The sequence below is a fragment of the Pleurodeles waltl genome, chromosome 1_2 (genome assembly GCF_031143425.1).
Source record: "Pleurodeles waltl isolate 20211129_DDA chromosome 1_2, aPleWal1.hap1.20221129, whole genome shotgun sequence".
Taxonomy (NCBI): domain Eukaryota; kingdom Metazoa; phylum Chordata; class Amphibia; order Caudata; family Salamandridae; genus Pleurodeles; species Pleurodeles waltl.
Window position 1 is genome coordinate 1,192,060,236 of NC_090437.1, and position 16,269 is coordinate 1,192,076,504.

The 16,269-nt window shown below is 40.6% G+C and overlaps 1 protein-coding gene across 1 annotated transcript in view; it reads right to left on the reverse strand.

Moving 5' to 3' along the window:
- Positions 1-16,269, reverse strand: part of RGS12 (regulator of G protein signaling 12) — a 442,017-nt gene that overhangs the window by 187,179 nt on the left and 238,569 nt on the right. The window contains exon 5 of the mRNA XM_069203485.1: positions 8,049-8,218. Coding sequence (XP_069059586.1) covers positions 8,049-8,218 — 170 coding nt within the window. The remainder of the gene's footprint in view (positions 1-8,048; positions 8,219-16,269) is intronic.

Below are 16,269 nucleotides of genomic sequence, written 5' to 3' on the forward strand. Positions count from 1 at the left end.
TCCCATCTATTAATTTAGAAATCGCCAATTCCTTCCAGAACATCTTAAAGAGGGGCAAGCCATAAAGCTATTTCTCTTGCACAAAGCGTGCATATAAATGTATTTGTAACACAGCCAGTATCAGCTCCATTACCTATACTATTTGTGGTAATATTTGGGGTATATTTCTTCGTAAAACCACCCTATCACGTACTGGAGTATAGCCATCAGGTAATAACCCACAAAACCTGGGATGACGAGGTCCTCCACTCCAAGAGGTTTCAGTATTTCTAGCCTCATTCTACTTCGAGCTCTAGCATATGCTAGCTTAGCTAATAGTTGACCAAGTTCCTGAAATATTCTATATGGGCACAATCTGCCTTGCAGTGTATACTGGCATCTGGGTAGCATTACTGGAGAGTATTACTGATCTTACTAGCAGAATCAGACACTGAACAGGTAGAAGAAGCTTGATCATAAAGCAAACTCATTATAATCTAGATATGATGCAGTGGGTGCCATCTGGATGCCTGTTTATCAGCTCTGAAAACCCGCTCCTCTGCCTACTAAACAATCCTCCAAGAGGAAAGATTACAGATTCGTCCAAATTCGTTGTTAGACCAAATGTCTTTTCAACACACATTCCCCTTCAGGAGAAACAGGACTGATTCAGTTGGGTTTTTCAAATAAATACAACTACTGCCCACATATATAAAGTATGACTGTGGTATTATCATTTCAAACTCCCCACTTAACTAGATTTCTTTTGAGCTTACATGACAAGGGCTCCATGATCGAGTCAATAAGAAGAGCTGAAATAGGTACTACTGGTGGGTAGCTCTCTAATTCCCAGTTCTCTGAAATTTCTGAATTTTATTCTTCATATTAATCTTTGTCATAGCTGAGGAACAGATCATTTTAACCCAGCTTATAAAGTGTGACCTAAGCTCATACAGTGCAAACCTGAAAACGTGCATGACCAACTTAATGTCAAAAGCTTTCCTCTATATCAAAGGGTGCCATTGAGCACCCGTCCTCTTCTTTGATGGTTCATAACAAGCAAAAGTCTTCTCATATTCGGTATCATGTTTCTATGAGGTCTAGACCGACACTTAACCAGGAGGCTAAGTTAAATTAGGCTAAGGCCTGCTCTTGTGAAGGACTGCTTTCTTCCATTAGCCACGGTACCTCCCTGTGCTTACTATTATCAGAGAGAAAACTGTCAAGTGTCTCCTTAAGAGTGTCCCAGTTAGGAGGAAAAAACCACAAGGGGCAAAAAAAAACCACTTTTGGCCATCTTATAGCTTTGGGTAAAAACGAAGATTAATGTAGAAGTAGATAAGGCACCAAACTCACAGAGAAGTAAAGAGCCATGCAAGGACTTCCAGAAGAGGATCCAAAGGGAATTAGGGCTGCAACAAGCAAAAATAAAGGACAAAAATAGTAGCAAGTGGGAGAGACAAAAAATAAGCAAATTAATGTGTTCAGATGTGTTTATCACTTATTAATGCCTCTTTGATATACAATTCAAACAGGAAATGAAATCGCAGGAAATGATATCGCAGGAGATGACTCAAACTGATCTTTGACTGGAAACCTTAAGCTGATATCTCTGGATCAACTACTAACCTAGAAAGGACAATTCATAGTGCTTGCTCCTGCCCTTTTCTTCTAACATACAGCCTTGGCTCGGTACACATGAAAAAAGCTTAAGTTTGACATTGTGTGATGCAGAACTCCTTTATCTTGCCACTACCCTTCCTGTCCGATGCTCCATGCTGCTTCAGGTAAGCTATCAGCACAAATGGAATAAGTTCTCACTTTCAGGAACTTTGTTGCTAGGACACAAACAAGCACATCTCAATCATTTAGATGAGTGTATATGCTGCATATCCATTAGCAGCATTCACATGTTTAAGTATCATATTTTTAATTAATCCTTTATTGTAGGTGTTTAGATGAAAACTTTACTCGCACATGCCACTCGTGTATTCCAATTTGATGCTACAAAAAGTACCAGTTCCCTTATCACCTCAAAACATGTTCGACCACTGTACAAACATCTGCTCTAAACATTTTATTCTGAAAAACATTCACTTGAATTCCATGTAGGTATACAGAGTTTGGTCTTTCCCTAGCTAGAACATGCATAAAATGGTCAATGATCAGAGTGTCCTCTCTGGTGGTACTTCTAGAATCTATCTTTACAATCACTGCTTTCTAACAAATAATAAATTATATCAAAACTATTATTATATAAAAAGAAAATACTTTATCTAATTGGTGTTGCTATCACTATGGATCTACTAACTTGACGAACCCCATCATACAAAATAATCCTTTTCTCATTCCCGTTCTGTATTTTTAAATCAAACCTATGGCTGTCCATTCAAAGTACAAACTAAAACTTCAGCCTACATCAACACTACCTCCAAGATAAGCAGGTCTATCTCCACCAGTTTATCAAAAAATGCAAAATCCTCCACAGTAGTGACGTATTATAATACAATGTCTTCACTGTTGCAAAGTGGCCTCTTTGAGGGTGAGTAACCCCTCCCCTGGTTTTTATTTTTTATTTTTGGGGGACTCATCAGGTGGCAAACTTGACTCTAACATTGATGTGCTGCTATTTACATGCTACAATTTACATAAGATCTGATTGGCACATTGAAGTCTCCTATAAGGCCACAGTATATGGCACAGAAATACAACCATGGCGCAAAAGGTTAAATACCTCTTGTGGACTGCAGCACCTACTGTACCCATCCAGCACGGTGTCAGTCAAAACATGGCGCAACCAACACTGTCACTGTTCAGGTTGTAACTAGAACATTGGGAAATCCTATAACTATTGACTGTATTCAAAGACCTACTTTTACACTGAATGAAAATCCAATCTATGGGTAATTTGGACTTTTTAAAAAAACATAAATTGGAAATGTAACTTTGAGAAAGTTACCTTTAACATGCCTGAAGTTGCTGGAGGCTAATTTGTAATAGCTCTTCAGCAACTGCCCAGTCTGTTCTTGGCCTAAATTAGGTGTGAAAACTGCTTCTAGAGCAGAGAAAACGACCTGGGAGTAGGGAGGTGTCTTCTTTCTCTGTCAGGAAAACCTGTTGGGGTGGGCGCAGGAACCTAGTTAACTTCAAAGGGGCCTGCATCGTCACAAGCAAATGTTAGGTGACACTGGAATGCTTCAGCTTTAGTACCCATAATCAGGTTTACACCGAACCCAAAGGGAGGAAACCTACCCTTAGAACCGGTTTTGAGTGACCACAGAGGAGTGCTGTACGGTTGCTTTAGCTAGGATATGAGCCCATGATTTTGGCCTTTTTTAGCTTAAGCCTGCAGCATGTGCACTTTCATCTAGATACATGTCATTTTACTAATTTTATTATTTTAGCAAAAGCTTTGTTTAGTGAAGATGTTTATTGTTTTATCAGTTGTTTTTAAGCGCAGAATTTGGCTATTTTTTGCACGACATTCACTCTGTGCTTTCTCCAAGGCTGACTATGATAAGCTTATTAGTTATTGCCGGTACAAAGCGTTAATCACGTCCCAAATCTTTATACACAGAAATATACTTGTTGTCACATCAGGACAGTTTCTCTGAACATTTGATGTTTTAATATAAAATACCTCCCTACCCCCTTTATGTTAGAAGGGATGTCCAGCTCCTTGCAATCGTGAGCTGCATGCTGTCTTTGTGAGATCCTATGCCTGCTCCTCCTATATGTGGGAGGACTACCAGAAAACCAACAGACCTCTTCTTTACCTACAACCACAGGTATGGGAGATGGGTTCCTTCCAAGGGGCCTGCTAGGCAGATTAGGGCTTACACTGCCATGCTCTTGTATAGAATATCAGTAGTGCAAGTAGGGACTCTAGAACCATTATTGTGACAGTATGGTGGGACTTTTCCTATGTTTCACTTTCCTTGTCACTGCTTTGCTTCTATTACAATGTAGCATCATCATAATCGCAATACATACCTTACTACATTGAATGCAGTTGATTCAATAAAACGTATTGAACCTAGTCCTGCTTCTGCTTGCCCTTTGCCTGTATGAAACATGTGTGACTGCGAGAAAGGGGTATGATCTGTTCAACAGCGGTTTCCCTGAGAAATCCTAAAAGTCATGCAAAGGGCAGCCACAAATAGCCTGTACTCTTGGGTACTGGTGAGGTGCTGCTAGCTGGCCGGAAGGTTTAGGCCGACAGCTGTCCCAGGGCGCAGGATCAGACTTAGACCTCCACATTCGGTGGTGCTGCCGCCCAAATCCAGCAGTCTTGTTACTATGAAGAGTCTCTCCAGACTGGAGAGGACTGCTCATTACCCAGGCCACACATCTGGGTGGGGCAACAGGCTCTACACAAGAGGAGGAGGTTTAGCAAAAAAGAGAGGGGGGCACTGTGGGATTTTCTTTAGTATGGCAAACAGGAAGTGCTGAAACAGTGGGTAGGGTTGTCCCTGGAAACATTTACCCCATAGGTTAGGGAGGAGCCAGAAGTCGCCCATTAGCTAGTGGCAACCATAAAGGTACCACCTTTCTGAGAAATCTTTCTGGACCTGCGAAAGATGATTAGATGACTGGATCGGCTGCCTGTCACTGTAGAGGAAGCATGAAGGAATGGATCTGATACAAAAAGACTTTCTCCTGGAAATGCCTAACTTACTACTGGCAACTGGACTAGATCTACCTCACTTTGAACATCTTCCATGATTTCTACTCTTACGGAGTGATATGAGGTAGTAGCATAATGGTAGACCCCTCAGAAGTGACTGACCCTATCCTTCAGACCTTTTTCCAAAATTATATCTCTAGCATTGAAATTCAGGACCCTGGCAATTATTACACTGGCTGAGCCAATACTTTAGACTAGGGTGCCATTGTTCTAGGCACTCCTCCCAAGAAAATCTGGATAGCCCTTAAGGTTTTAAATCCTCCTTTGTCAAAGTTTCCAACGAGCATGTAGTAGATCACTCTTCTACCCCTTTCAGGAAACCAGCAATCTTATGTTACTGCAGCAACAGTGTCTTTCTACTTCTGTTCTGACTTCCACTTATATTCTGTAACACTGACATTTTCCATATATATTATATAGAATATTAGCTCCAGTGCTTTCTCTGATACCTTCCTTTAACCCACACCTATTTGATTTATTTCAAAGCACTGTTCACGAATCCTGGATTGCTTTAGAAGGGTTGCTTAGAAGGGTTGAGTACTTCCTTACTCTTCAGAAGCAATTTTTCTGGTCTGCTTTTAACAGCTGCAGTATAGTGGTTATCTTTGTTTATCTGCATTTCTTTACACATCTTCTATTTCGACACCAAAGACCACAGATTCACTAGTGTCAAACTGGATACTTTTTCTAACACAGGAAGTGTGCATAATTGATGTATTTTCTTTAACAGATGCCTAATGCGCCATAGATCGATGAGGCGCAAAATTGAAGAACTTAATTTGCACCTCACTATCATTCCATACTCCAGAATACTGCACACTACAAATGCTATGGAGAGGCCTGCCAGTCAGTACAGCTGCCCCATCAATGTCCTCAGGACAGAAAGTAATCAACTATACCTGCAAATGTCTGCAGACTTTAATACAGCAGACTCTAGCTGATGCTATATTTATCAGCAAACATCTTACATTCAATAAGCCTATGTTTTTTTACGTTACCTGTGGTTCTTTGGATGCTGACTGGGGGGCACTGCCTGTCTGGGCGAAGACACTCAGTTCCTACCGCACACCTCTGAACTACAGCAGGACTGCGGCATGAAGCCAAACCTCCTCCTACTCAGGGGTTCGAGAGGACCAGCCTGCAACTGGGACAGAACCCTCCAGTACACACAACTCAGCAAGCATACTAACAGAAAGTCGTTGCCTTCTTGTGCTCGCTGCTCTACGGTCTAATTCACCAGGCTCTTCTCTTTGTCTTGGTCACAGCATGTAACCAGCTTCAATAGCCAAACCCAGCTACCAACCATAAAAGAACAAAGTCCCTGCTAGCAGTAGTCCATTCTGTTGTGGGTAGGTCTGACAGTCCCAGACGCACAAACTAAAGCTCCACAGAGGGCCAGGAAACTCAGTTTGCAAAAGCACCTACTCCAACTCTTTTCCACATCCCAAGCCTCAACTTACATTTTATAACATAATTGTACAGTGCTATAAAAGGCTACAATAGAAGCCCTTCAAGTTAACTTCTAATCTGCCATGTTGTCAGGCTTAAGTCATGACTTTGCAGTTTTTTTTCATAAATAATATCAAAAGTATTCATTCAATCTTCACTCAAGAAAATAACATTCAAGACCTAAATGTCAGATATCCAGCAAAATCAATACCAAATCTAGACGAACTGCTATGTGTAACAATTAACATCTTTTGTTCTAAATAATCTTATAAATAGTCTTTAAGTCAGGATTACAACATGACATCAATCCAATACTGCACCCAAAGATGATAATACTGGGACCTCTTTTGTGCCACCTCAATAATCAGTCCTTCAAACATATCCTTCGCCCAAATTCATTTAAAATAGTCTATTGCCAGACACCTCCTAAATAAGTCATTCCTTCACACAGATACAATATTAAGCACATCTTAACTCTCCCTACATGAAGAGCAGTGCCACAGTGACGTATGTTAAAGGGACATGAGACACAATGTTAAGTGAGGGGTCTCTGCCATGTTTGCACACGACCAGTAGAAAGTTTTGAATAGGTGCCTGGTACAACGCACACAGATACTTAAGCAGTGAATGGGTTAAGATTGGTGGTTATATCAGTAATTCATCATCTCCAAGCCATATTCGGTGTTTCTGGTGTTTCCATCATAATGTTTTTGGACTTTTACACAGCCAGCCACTCAATTTTGGTATTTCACCTTGACTTGATAGGATTTGGTGGCATGGCACGGACATGGAATTTCAACTTTGTAATAATCAAGAAGTGGTATCACTGCCTACTTTACCAGATCATCCTGGTACATGTGGCATGTTGCAGCAGTCCTTTTTGAGATCTGACTTTTTCACATAAATGTAATGTCACTGGTTTGTAGGATCACACAGTTTTATTTTTTATACCTATGCAAATTACAAATCTCCAGGTGACAGCCTTTGCAATGCTTCTGTTCTCAATATCGCAGACAGGAAACCTGTAATCTCTCCTAAATTAAACATCAGTTGCAAAGATGTAATGAGACTGGACAGACCAACTGTCCACAATTCTAGTAGGCAATCTGATCTCACATGCTGCAGCAGTGACTGGTATGCATAACTGAGGTTTCAACCTTGATCACAAACTTAGCTTGGCTCCTCAAGTAAAGTCCACTGCAGGGGCATGTTGCAAAGGGTTACAGGTCTTCAAGAAATGTATTTTTATTAACTAACTCCTCCCAGAAACAAGTATTTAACACCACAGTCTAGGCTTGTGTAGAGGAACTCTATATCAGGACTTGCCAAAGTAACTGATCCATATAATCCTAGATGTTAAGGACTTTTAAGTAAGGCCTTGGAGGGTCACGGTACCATCTTTTTGCAGACCAAACTTAAAGCATATTATGTGATAGAAGCCATCATGTATGCTTCAAGTGATGTGGATTAATAAAGTCAGAATGGGGGGGAAGATCTTTTTCCTGCATTAAAGCCAAAATGTGAAACAGGCTTCACCACAATATGAAAATAGATAAAAAGAATGTAGTTCCCTTCTGAAAATTAAAAACATGGCTATGTTGCAATAAGATCTTGGTTCTTATTGTCTTGTTGGTGCCTTCTCCTTCAACAAACGTTAAAGCTGATTCACACCTCACCTAGAAATAGCTATGCAAAACAACACCAGAAGAGCAGTGATAGACATTTCGTCTGACAGCAAAAACATTTGTCTTAGCTAAATTTTCATTTTTATTCTCTTTGGTATTTCACAAAATAAAAAAAACAAATTGCCACATCTCTAGAATGCGGAGGAATGCGTGCATCCATCTTTAACATTACAGACATTGAAACACCCAATATTGAATTAAAATTCTACCTGAAATTCATGAAAGTGTCAGAGCTAAAACAAACTTACAGAAAAATATTTCACACCAAATGGATCTTGAAGAAGTCGCTCAAAACATACAGCCCAGCTTGCAACTCTTCGTTCTCCGAGTCTCCTGCAACTTTGCACGCTGGGGAGGCTAGCATTGCTACTGAGACTATTATCACTGATGCATCCTTTTAAATCTGCATTATTAAGCTCTGTGGACAAAGCACAAATATATCTATTATACATCAGTAAATTGATAGTAAACAAGCACTTTCCTTCAACAATTAGCACCTATTTAGCATTTGTATTTGTAACAATGAAAAAAGTGTCATAGTTTACTGTTTAGCAAGACTGAACTGCCCAATAAGTCTTGTATATTAGGTCATTTCTGGATGCAAATGTCATCCTAATATTATTAACTTATCTTTAAAAAAACAGTGATGATTGTTTAACTTTTGAGTTCATATGAATTTGTCTGAAAATGTGCAATTTGTATTGAAGCACCATAATATTGATTAAGATATTAAGGAAGCTGGTTAAAATGATGATCCACAGGTTTGAACACCACCTCAGAGATAGGGCAATTGCACATTTAAAGTCCAGTGGCATGCCTCAGGTTTCCTTCTTCAGAAGTCAATAAAATAAACACCATCCACTGGAGGAGAACTTAATAAAACCGGTATTCACTAAAGCACCTTGAAACAACCAAGTGCTATAGCATTTTATATGATAGCATATTACGCTGTCCAACAGGGCTACACTTTTAAAAAAAGCAATAGGGAACATTTGGAAATAGGAGCTTTTTGGCAAATGAACCTCACTTTCCCAATGCAACCTTGGGGCACATTTCTCATGTTTGTATTTTCCTGGCACAAGGACATATAACTACAACTCACCTTATGTGTTGGTATTATATGGGAATCCAGAATGGACATTTATAGCTTAAGTGGACAAGGCAAGAGTGGCTCTATATGACAACTTCCAGTTGGGAATATTAGAGCCTAAAAAGGCTAAGGGACTGAAGTCTGCCCCTCAAATAAGTAGCTTAATATAATTTCCCCTGCTGACAACAAACACTCCACCTACCAAGACAGAGCTGAACCTTATGCTCTCAAATGTTAATTTAGGGATTCTAAGTGCATTAGGTACCATCAGAGCTCCTGATGTCTACATCATTACAGAAGGAAACTGCTACTTACCGTTTAACCATCTGTTCGTATTGTGTAGTGCTGCAGAACCAAATGCTTAGCATACTCCTGCATTTGATGTAGAGATTTCACATCTGCAAGTAGCTATTTTCCAAAAAAAGTCTATCAAGTCACAAGATGTGATTTGATGATTCCTCTTGGTGTACACTGCGCTTGGGCATCGACTATGTTAGATTATTTTCCCACAGCGAGCGAGTATGGATTGAGGGTCAACATATGTATGGTGACACTTGGTTCAGGACGGGGCACTGAAAAATAAAATGGTAATAAGGACTAGTTTATTACCATTTTATTTTTCCGTTATTTTGGGGGGGGGGGGTGGAGGGCTTTGGAGGAGCCAACCCTGGACATAAGTGCAGAGGTTCACACACTGTGGTCCCATAAGCCTCTTGAGGACCACAAGAAGACTCCATGTAGGAGTAAGAGCACTTTAAGGGGTATGATCCTATTAGTATCCTCCATGAAGATCTTAACAACTCAAATTCTAAAGAGGAAAGGATGCTTCCTATTTTGCATGTAGACTGCGACTGCTGTGAAGTGTAAGCAAATGAAGATGTAGGCGAGGCCTGTTTGTTTCTGACCCAACAGGTAGCAAAAGTCCTGGACTGTAGGCTTTCGAGAGCCCAGGTGTTTTTGGAAATATAGTAGTGAACAAAATGTTTCCATTTTGCAGCATTACAGGCCAGTGTACTAGGCCAGAGAACTACCCTTAGGATGGAAATACATTAATAGGGAAGACGTTGAGGTACCTGGATTATAGAACTTCAGGTGACAAAGCAAAAGACTGAGCTGTGCAGGGTCCGGATCAACCCTCTCTCCAATTGGGAAGGTCCAACCTGAGCAGGAGCCTCTAGTGAGGGATGATGGACATCTACAGGAGGGTGGAGTACCATAGTGCACTGCCCATGGACAGTGGGTGGGGGAACCTGGAGATTAAATTTAGTCATTTTGCATTTTGCATAGACGAGCGGGTCTATCTGTAGATTGTCCCAACATTAGAATTACCTGTGTAGGACTAGCGGGTGGAGTTGTTGATGTGTCCTGCTGAGCAGGTCTGCAAAGTCGTTGTGCACACCCAAAAGATGTCCCGCCATGTTGTATGTGAATGTTGTGGTGGAGTGTCCAATACCAAATCTCCTGCGTTGAGGCAGCTGGGGTGTGCCACCCTAGTTCTGTAGATAGTACATGGCGGTCATGTCTATTTGATGAGGTCTACTATTTTCCCCTAACGACTTGGAGGATGGCTTTGAGGGCTAGGTAATCTGTCAGCAGCTCAAGGTAAGTGATGTGGTGGCTCGATTGCTGAGAGGGCGACATTCTATGTACCGTGATGTCACCGAGATGCGCAACCCACCTTGAAAGAGACATGTTCCAGGTAACCGTCACTTGCTATACAGTGACAGCAGAAGGTTTGCCTTCCAACAACTTGTTGCTGTGTTATCACAGCAGGGAGTGGAGAGCCCTGGGCTGTTCCAGCATTACATTTTCCCAATGACTCTGCACTTGGGACAACTAAACTGTGAGGTACTCTTGTAGGAGGCACATGCAAAGACTTGCATGGGGTACAATGGAGATTCACGGGGCCATCATCCCTCAAAGATGCATCATGGTCCTGTCCGCAAGCTTATGACAGGGCTGAAAAAGAATTAGCAGCTGCTTAAAGGTAGCCACTCCCTGCTGTTTTGGATACGCTTTCCCTGAAACCTAAAAAGGGCTGCATCTGCAGAGGCTGTGGATGGGACTTGGCATTTATGGTGAACCCCAGGATGTAGTAAAAAGACACCGTTGTTATGCCCTGCAGCCTGGTGACTCTCTTGATCAGTCAAGTGTTGAAGCAGGAGAAGACATGAATGTACCTTTCAGAAATGCACAACTACCACTGCCAGGCACTTTGTGAACACTCTTGGAGGTCTAGTGACCCAGAAAGAAAGCACTTTGAATTGGTAGCGCTGTTGACCTACCACAAAGCGAAGGTACCATTGATGAGTAGGGTGGATGGGTGTGTAGAAACCGGCATCCAAGAGATTGAGCGCCATCATGTAATCGCCCTAATGGAGGGGGACAACATCCTCCACATTGTCATGCAAATATGTTCTGATACGATGTCATGATTGAGAGGCCCGAGGGACAGGCCTGAGGGAGTAGTTATTTTTTAGGATAACAAAATAAAGATTAAACATCACTTCCTTGATACTATGGGGACACCATCTCAATAGCACTTTCTCTCACCATGCCTCTAGATACTGTTTCGACGACACCTAACATTCAGTGAATACTCGCATTAGAGACAATATTGCCCTATGACACAATTTCCTTTCTCTGATTTTATTTGAGACCACAGCTGCTGCCAGACAATTACGTGAGAGGGGCTTTGACTAATGAACTACAAGTACTTGTTTTGTTTGGGCAGAACTTGTGTGCTCACTGCTGGCACAAATAAGTGCTTATCTCCCACACAACTGTGATCATTTTGTTTATTTTTCAAGCTGCCTGAGCTTGAGCTGTAAGGGGCATTCACACGAATTTGCAATGCTATTATCGTGTCTTAGATAACTGGACAAATTATACTGTTTCTCTAGTAAATGGGGGGGGGGGGGGGGGGAGGGGGGAGGTTTGCCTGCCTCTGAAGAGTTTTCCTGGTGCTAACCAGAGCCTGAAGGTGCCAGGGGCCTTTGGGTTGGGTTTTGTTTCCATCCTTGCTCAGGGCTCAACATCCTTCTCCCATGGCAGTGGTGCTCTACTTTGGCGTGGGTCTTCTTTTGGGGCCATGGCCTTCGTGGGTCAATGGAATACTCATGAGCCGCTTGTCTGCACAGCTGTTGCATTTCTTACCTTTTGTCTGAGACAAGTGGTAGCTATTCAGCTAGACATATGGCACAGCATGTCTTGTGTTACGAACAAGTTACGTCTTTACTTAATGTGTTTTGCTGTATGTCATACAATTAACACATTTATGGAAAAAATACACCAAATGGAAAAGAAATAATAAATGGCGTGTGTGCACCGTCCAACACATCTCCCAATAGATCTGCATCACAAATCTCGCTCAGCAACTCGTTGCCATATGTCTTCGCCACAATATGAGCATTTAATGTAGAACACAAAATTTGCAATGAAAATATTTTAAAACTTCCATCATGTAGCTGTTTAGTGTTTTTTTTGTTTAAAAAAAACATTCTTATTATTACTATTATTAATTTTATTATTTGTGAAGGAGACAAGAACAAATTACCTTCTAACTAAGCTCTGAAATCGTTGGCAGCTACAATGTTACAATGTCCGGGAAACACTTTATTTGGCTGCACTCCTAATTAAAGTTTGTTATAGTCCGAATTTAAAGTTCCTATAAAAATACATAAAAAGTGGCACACCTGACTGATCCATCCTTGCAACTGAAGGGAAAGGATCTACTTTAAAGATACATACATAGTTGTACAGTGCAGTGAAACAAAGTGAACGGAGCCAATGGGCTGACCCACTTCACCATGCTATATGCTGTAATGAAGCACGTCAGTCGAGAAAATATGTTCAGAGCTAAAAAACACGTAAGAACTGTAAAAAAAAAAAAAAAGTGTGGGTTATTTTCCTATCCAGTTAGAAAAAAAAGGTAAACACCCATAACTTTTTTTATTTTATTTTTATTTTTATAGAAACTCTGTACTTTATTTCAGCTTTTTGTTTTTTTTTATGTGACTATTCTGATTAAACATCCTGCACACCTTTATCCAAATGATCAGGAAAAGCTCTTTGAAAGAATGGAAAGTAAAGTAATTAGAAATTACTGGCAAATAGTTTCACTTCCTAGGAGAAGCCAGAGAGAAACTAAGTGTCGCTACCAGATTTCTGAGTGCATGTTTTCATTAATCAGTTGTCAAGGAATGGAAGGACTCAGACTTGATAGTCTTACAAGTGCAGCCACAAAGGTCTTGTTATTTATTCCATGGTCCTATACACTGACCACATTTATTTGTGTAACTATTTTTAAGTATTAATATTATATTTTGTATAGCTTAATAATGCGGCCTTGCACATAAACCAGAGCGCAGTATATAGCAGCCATCACCAGCCTATGTTAAAAGGAACCCATGAAGCTAACAGAATTAAGAGTGAAGAACATTATTCTATTCTAACAAGGCAGTGTGACTAGGCTGGGTTCATTTATACTACCCCAATAAACTCAATAAGTAATCAAATTGGATACAATCCACATACGCTTTTGAAAGTGAAAACTCCCTAATCCGTCCTGAGTGCAGTTTTTCATATGAACAAACCACACACAGCAGAGCTCGGAATCTGGTTCTTTCCATATATTTAATTGTTTGCTAAAGTGTGCCAAACCTGTAGTATCCAACAAAGGCACACATACTATTTGAACTGACAAAAATCGGACTGCTTCTGGTGTACTCTTAAATGCAGGTACGACATTCCCAATGCGCAGGTTCAAACACTGTCACTGACGCTTAAAGTCACCAGAACAAAGTTTACTGTGCTAAAGAATAAGACATTACTGTAGAGAACCAATTATGATAAATGCCAACTAAATTACAATCGATCATCATGGCTTGTATTCTAAGGCTTCTGTTACAAATAAAGCACGTAGAAAAAACTAATTTAGAATTAGACTTCAGATGAATGAAGGAATGTATAGCATGTAGAGCACACTGTTGCCCGGATGTGTCCTGGAGCTGATAAATACAAACCATCACTGATAAGAGGAACGTTTGTTTTTAATGCTTTGTGGGAGAACAAAGGTATCAGAAATAAAAGGCTTATATAAATGTAATTTAAGACATACAGCTCACTACAGAGCAGATGCACTGTTGAAAAAGAGAAAATGCAATATAGCTAGTGGGACACCACGTTTAGAGCATTGTCTGCATAGTTGAAAAAGCACTGGCAAAGACAATAAGTGTGGCCTATAGGACAGATACTGGCTTTGTCAATATCTTTTAGTCATGTTGTACAGCTGCGTGGCTGCTGTGCATGGCTGAAAGTTAGAAACAAAATGCTGTGACAAGGCCAGCAGTTACAGCAAGGGGCAGTGATCTTTTTTTTTATTTTTATTTTTTAAGGATGGTATTATTTTCTGCCTTCACAAAAAAAATGTTTAATTCTCTTACATTTGAGTTGAAGTTCGCAGTTTTGGCCCCACATGAAGATAGCACCAAAACGCCATGCACAGCAGAGAGAGCAGTGCTGTTTGCATCTTTGCAGATGGATATTTATATTTATTAAGCTGCTGAGGTCAACAACAGTAAACTTACCGTAATTACAACTGTCTCTAAACTCTGGGTATTAGTTAGGCATCTTCACCGTTTCAAGATGGTCGCCATAGTCACCGGAACTGTCACATGACTTGTCACGTCCTTATTTAAACACACCGGGAAGACCGTCAATGTTTGATTCTGACTCGCATAGGTTGAGCAGATGTGGATGGAGACAGACGCAAGCCGTTCCATATTTAGAAGGTATGAATACGCTACAGTGGAGGCAGCGTTTTTCTACAGTTTATGTTCTATGGCGGTTAAGAGATTTAAATATTTTAATATTTGTGGATTCGTTTACTTGGGCTTGTAGGTTGAAGTCCCCTTGTGTGTTGCTATGGAGTCTATTTTTGCAACCTGTTGTAAGTAGCATAATGTAGCTATTTTGGTTGGGAGCCTGACACAGTGTATTATATGGTGCATGCTTTCTATGTCTTTGAGGAACTTTTTGAACTTTCTTTGTCATGTAGGTGGTGACCTATACTAGTATCCATACCTATTTGTGGTGTTTTTTGGGGGTTCAACAGGCGGTACACAAGGTGTGATTTGGCTGATTGCACATACTGTTTTATAATGAATTTTCCTTACGTGTAGGTATTATTTTACAACTGAGTCCTGATGATGGTATGACGGATCTCTGACTGCCACCACAGACCCAAACGTCAACATTATCTTCTCATTTGACAAGCTGAATTGAAAGACCGTGATATTGCTTGAACTGGGACTGGGAACCAGGCAATTATTGTGCAGGACTGTGTCAAGAGGAGGGTCATAACACGTTCCTGGATTTTCTGTTGGGATACAATCCTGTGGTCTACAGTGGGTTATATACAGTGTTGTCTATGTGATGGAAATTTGTTCTACATTTTTTTAACTTTCTGAATCATATTGATTAATATATTGGATTTGAACAGTACACAGTTGTCTTATTCATTAATTGAAGAATGGATCTTATGTACAGATATTATATCTAAACAATTCCTCTAGGAGCATTTTTAAGTGAGACATTCTTTGTGGCATCTTCACACCAGTTACTGTGACATTTGGGTGCTTTTTATTCTGGCTGGACAAGAGGGGGCAAGCAACTAAGAGAGAGGGGGATGGAAAGTGGACAGGGCAAGCAACAACAGGAGAAGCGTAGACCAGAAAAGCAATGTAGGAGTAGGGTGGGGGGCATAGGAAGCAACAGTGCAGGAGGAAGGAAAAAAAGTACCTCTGAAAGCAGCGAGTAGTGTAAGGACACTGGGCAAGGGAAGCAGTACTTGCGCCATGCTCCAGGATACAAACAAACACACAAAGAGGAAGTAAAACTGCCAATTGCTGACTAAAGAGAAACCATGAAATAAGAGTGAAGAAGTCAGCCAATGGTAAGCAATGGGAGTGCTCTAAGGGCTCTAAGTAAACAAAATGTCCAGCAAGTGACAAGACATGCAATGTCCCGGGGAAACCTACAGTATAGGGTGTGGGGGCAAACTGTCAAAAAGGTGAGGGTGCCCACCTAACATACTGATTGGCATAAAATAATAAGCAGCGCTCCCAAAACATGTGTTCTACAGCTTTTAACCTCGTAGCATTTACCACCCAAGTAAGAATTTGTACCTTTACCACACTGTACTTTACCATGCATGTAAGTATTTTTGTTAAAAACACTACTTTTTATGTCATTTTAAAAAATGTGATCTTAGGGTTTAGGGATGAGTAGAGGTAAAGTTGACTTTAGAATTCAGGTCTGGGTAGAGGTAAAGGGAGCTGAGGGCAAGCTAATGGTAGAGGGGTAGGTAGAGGTAAAAC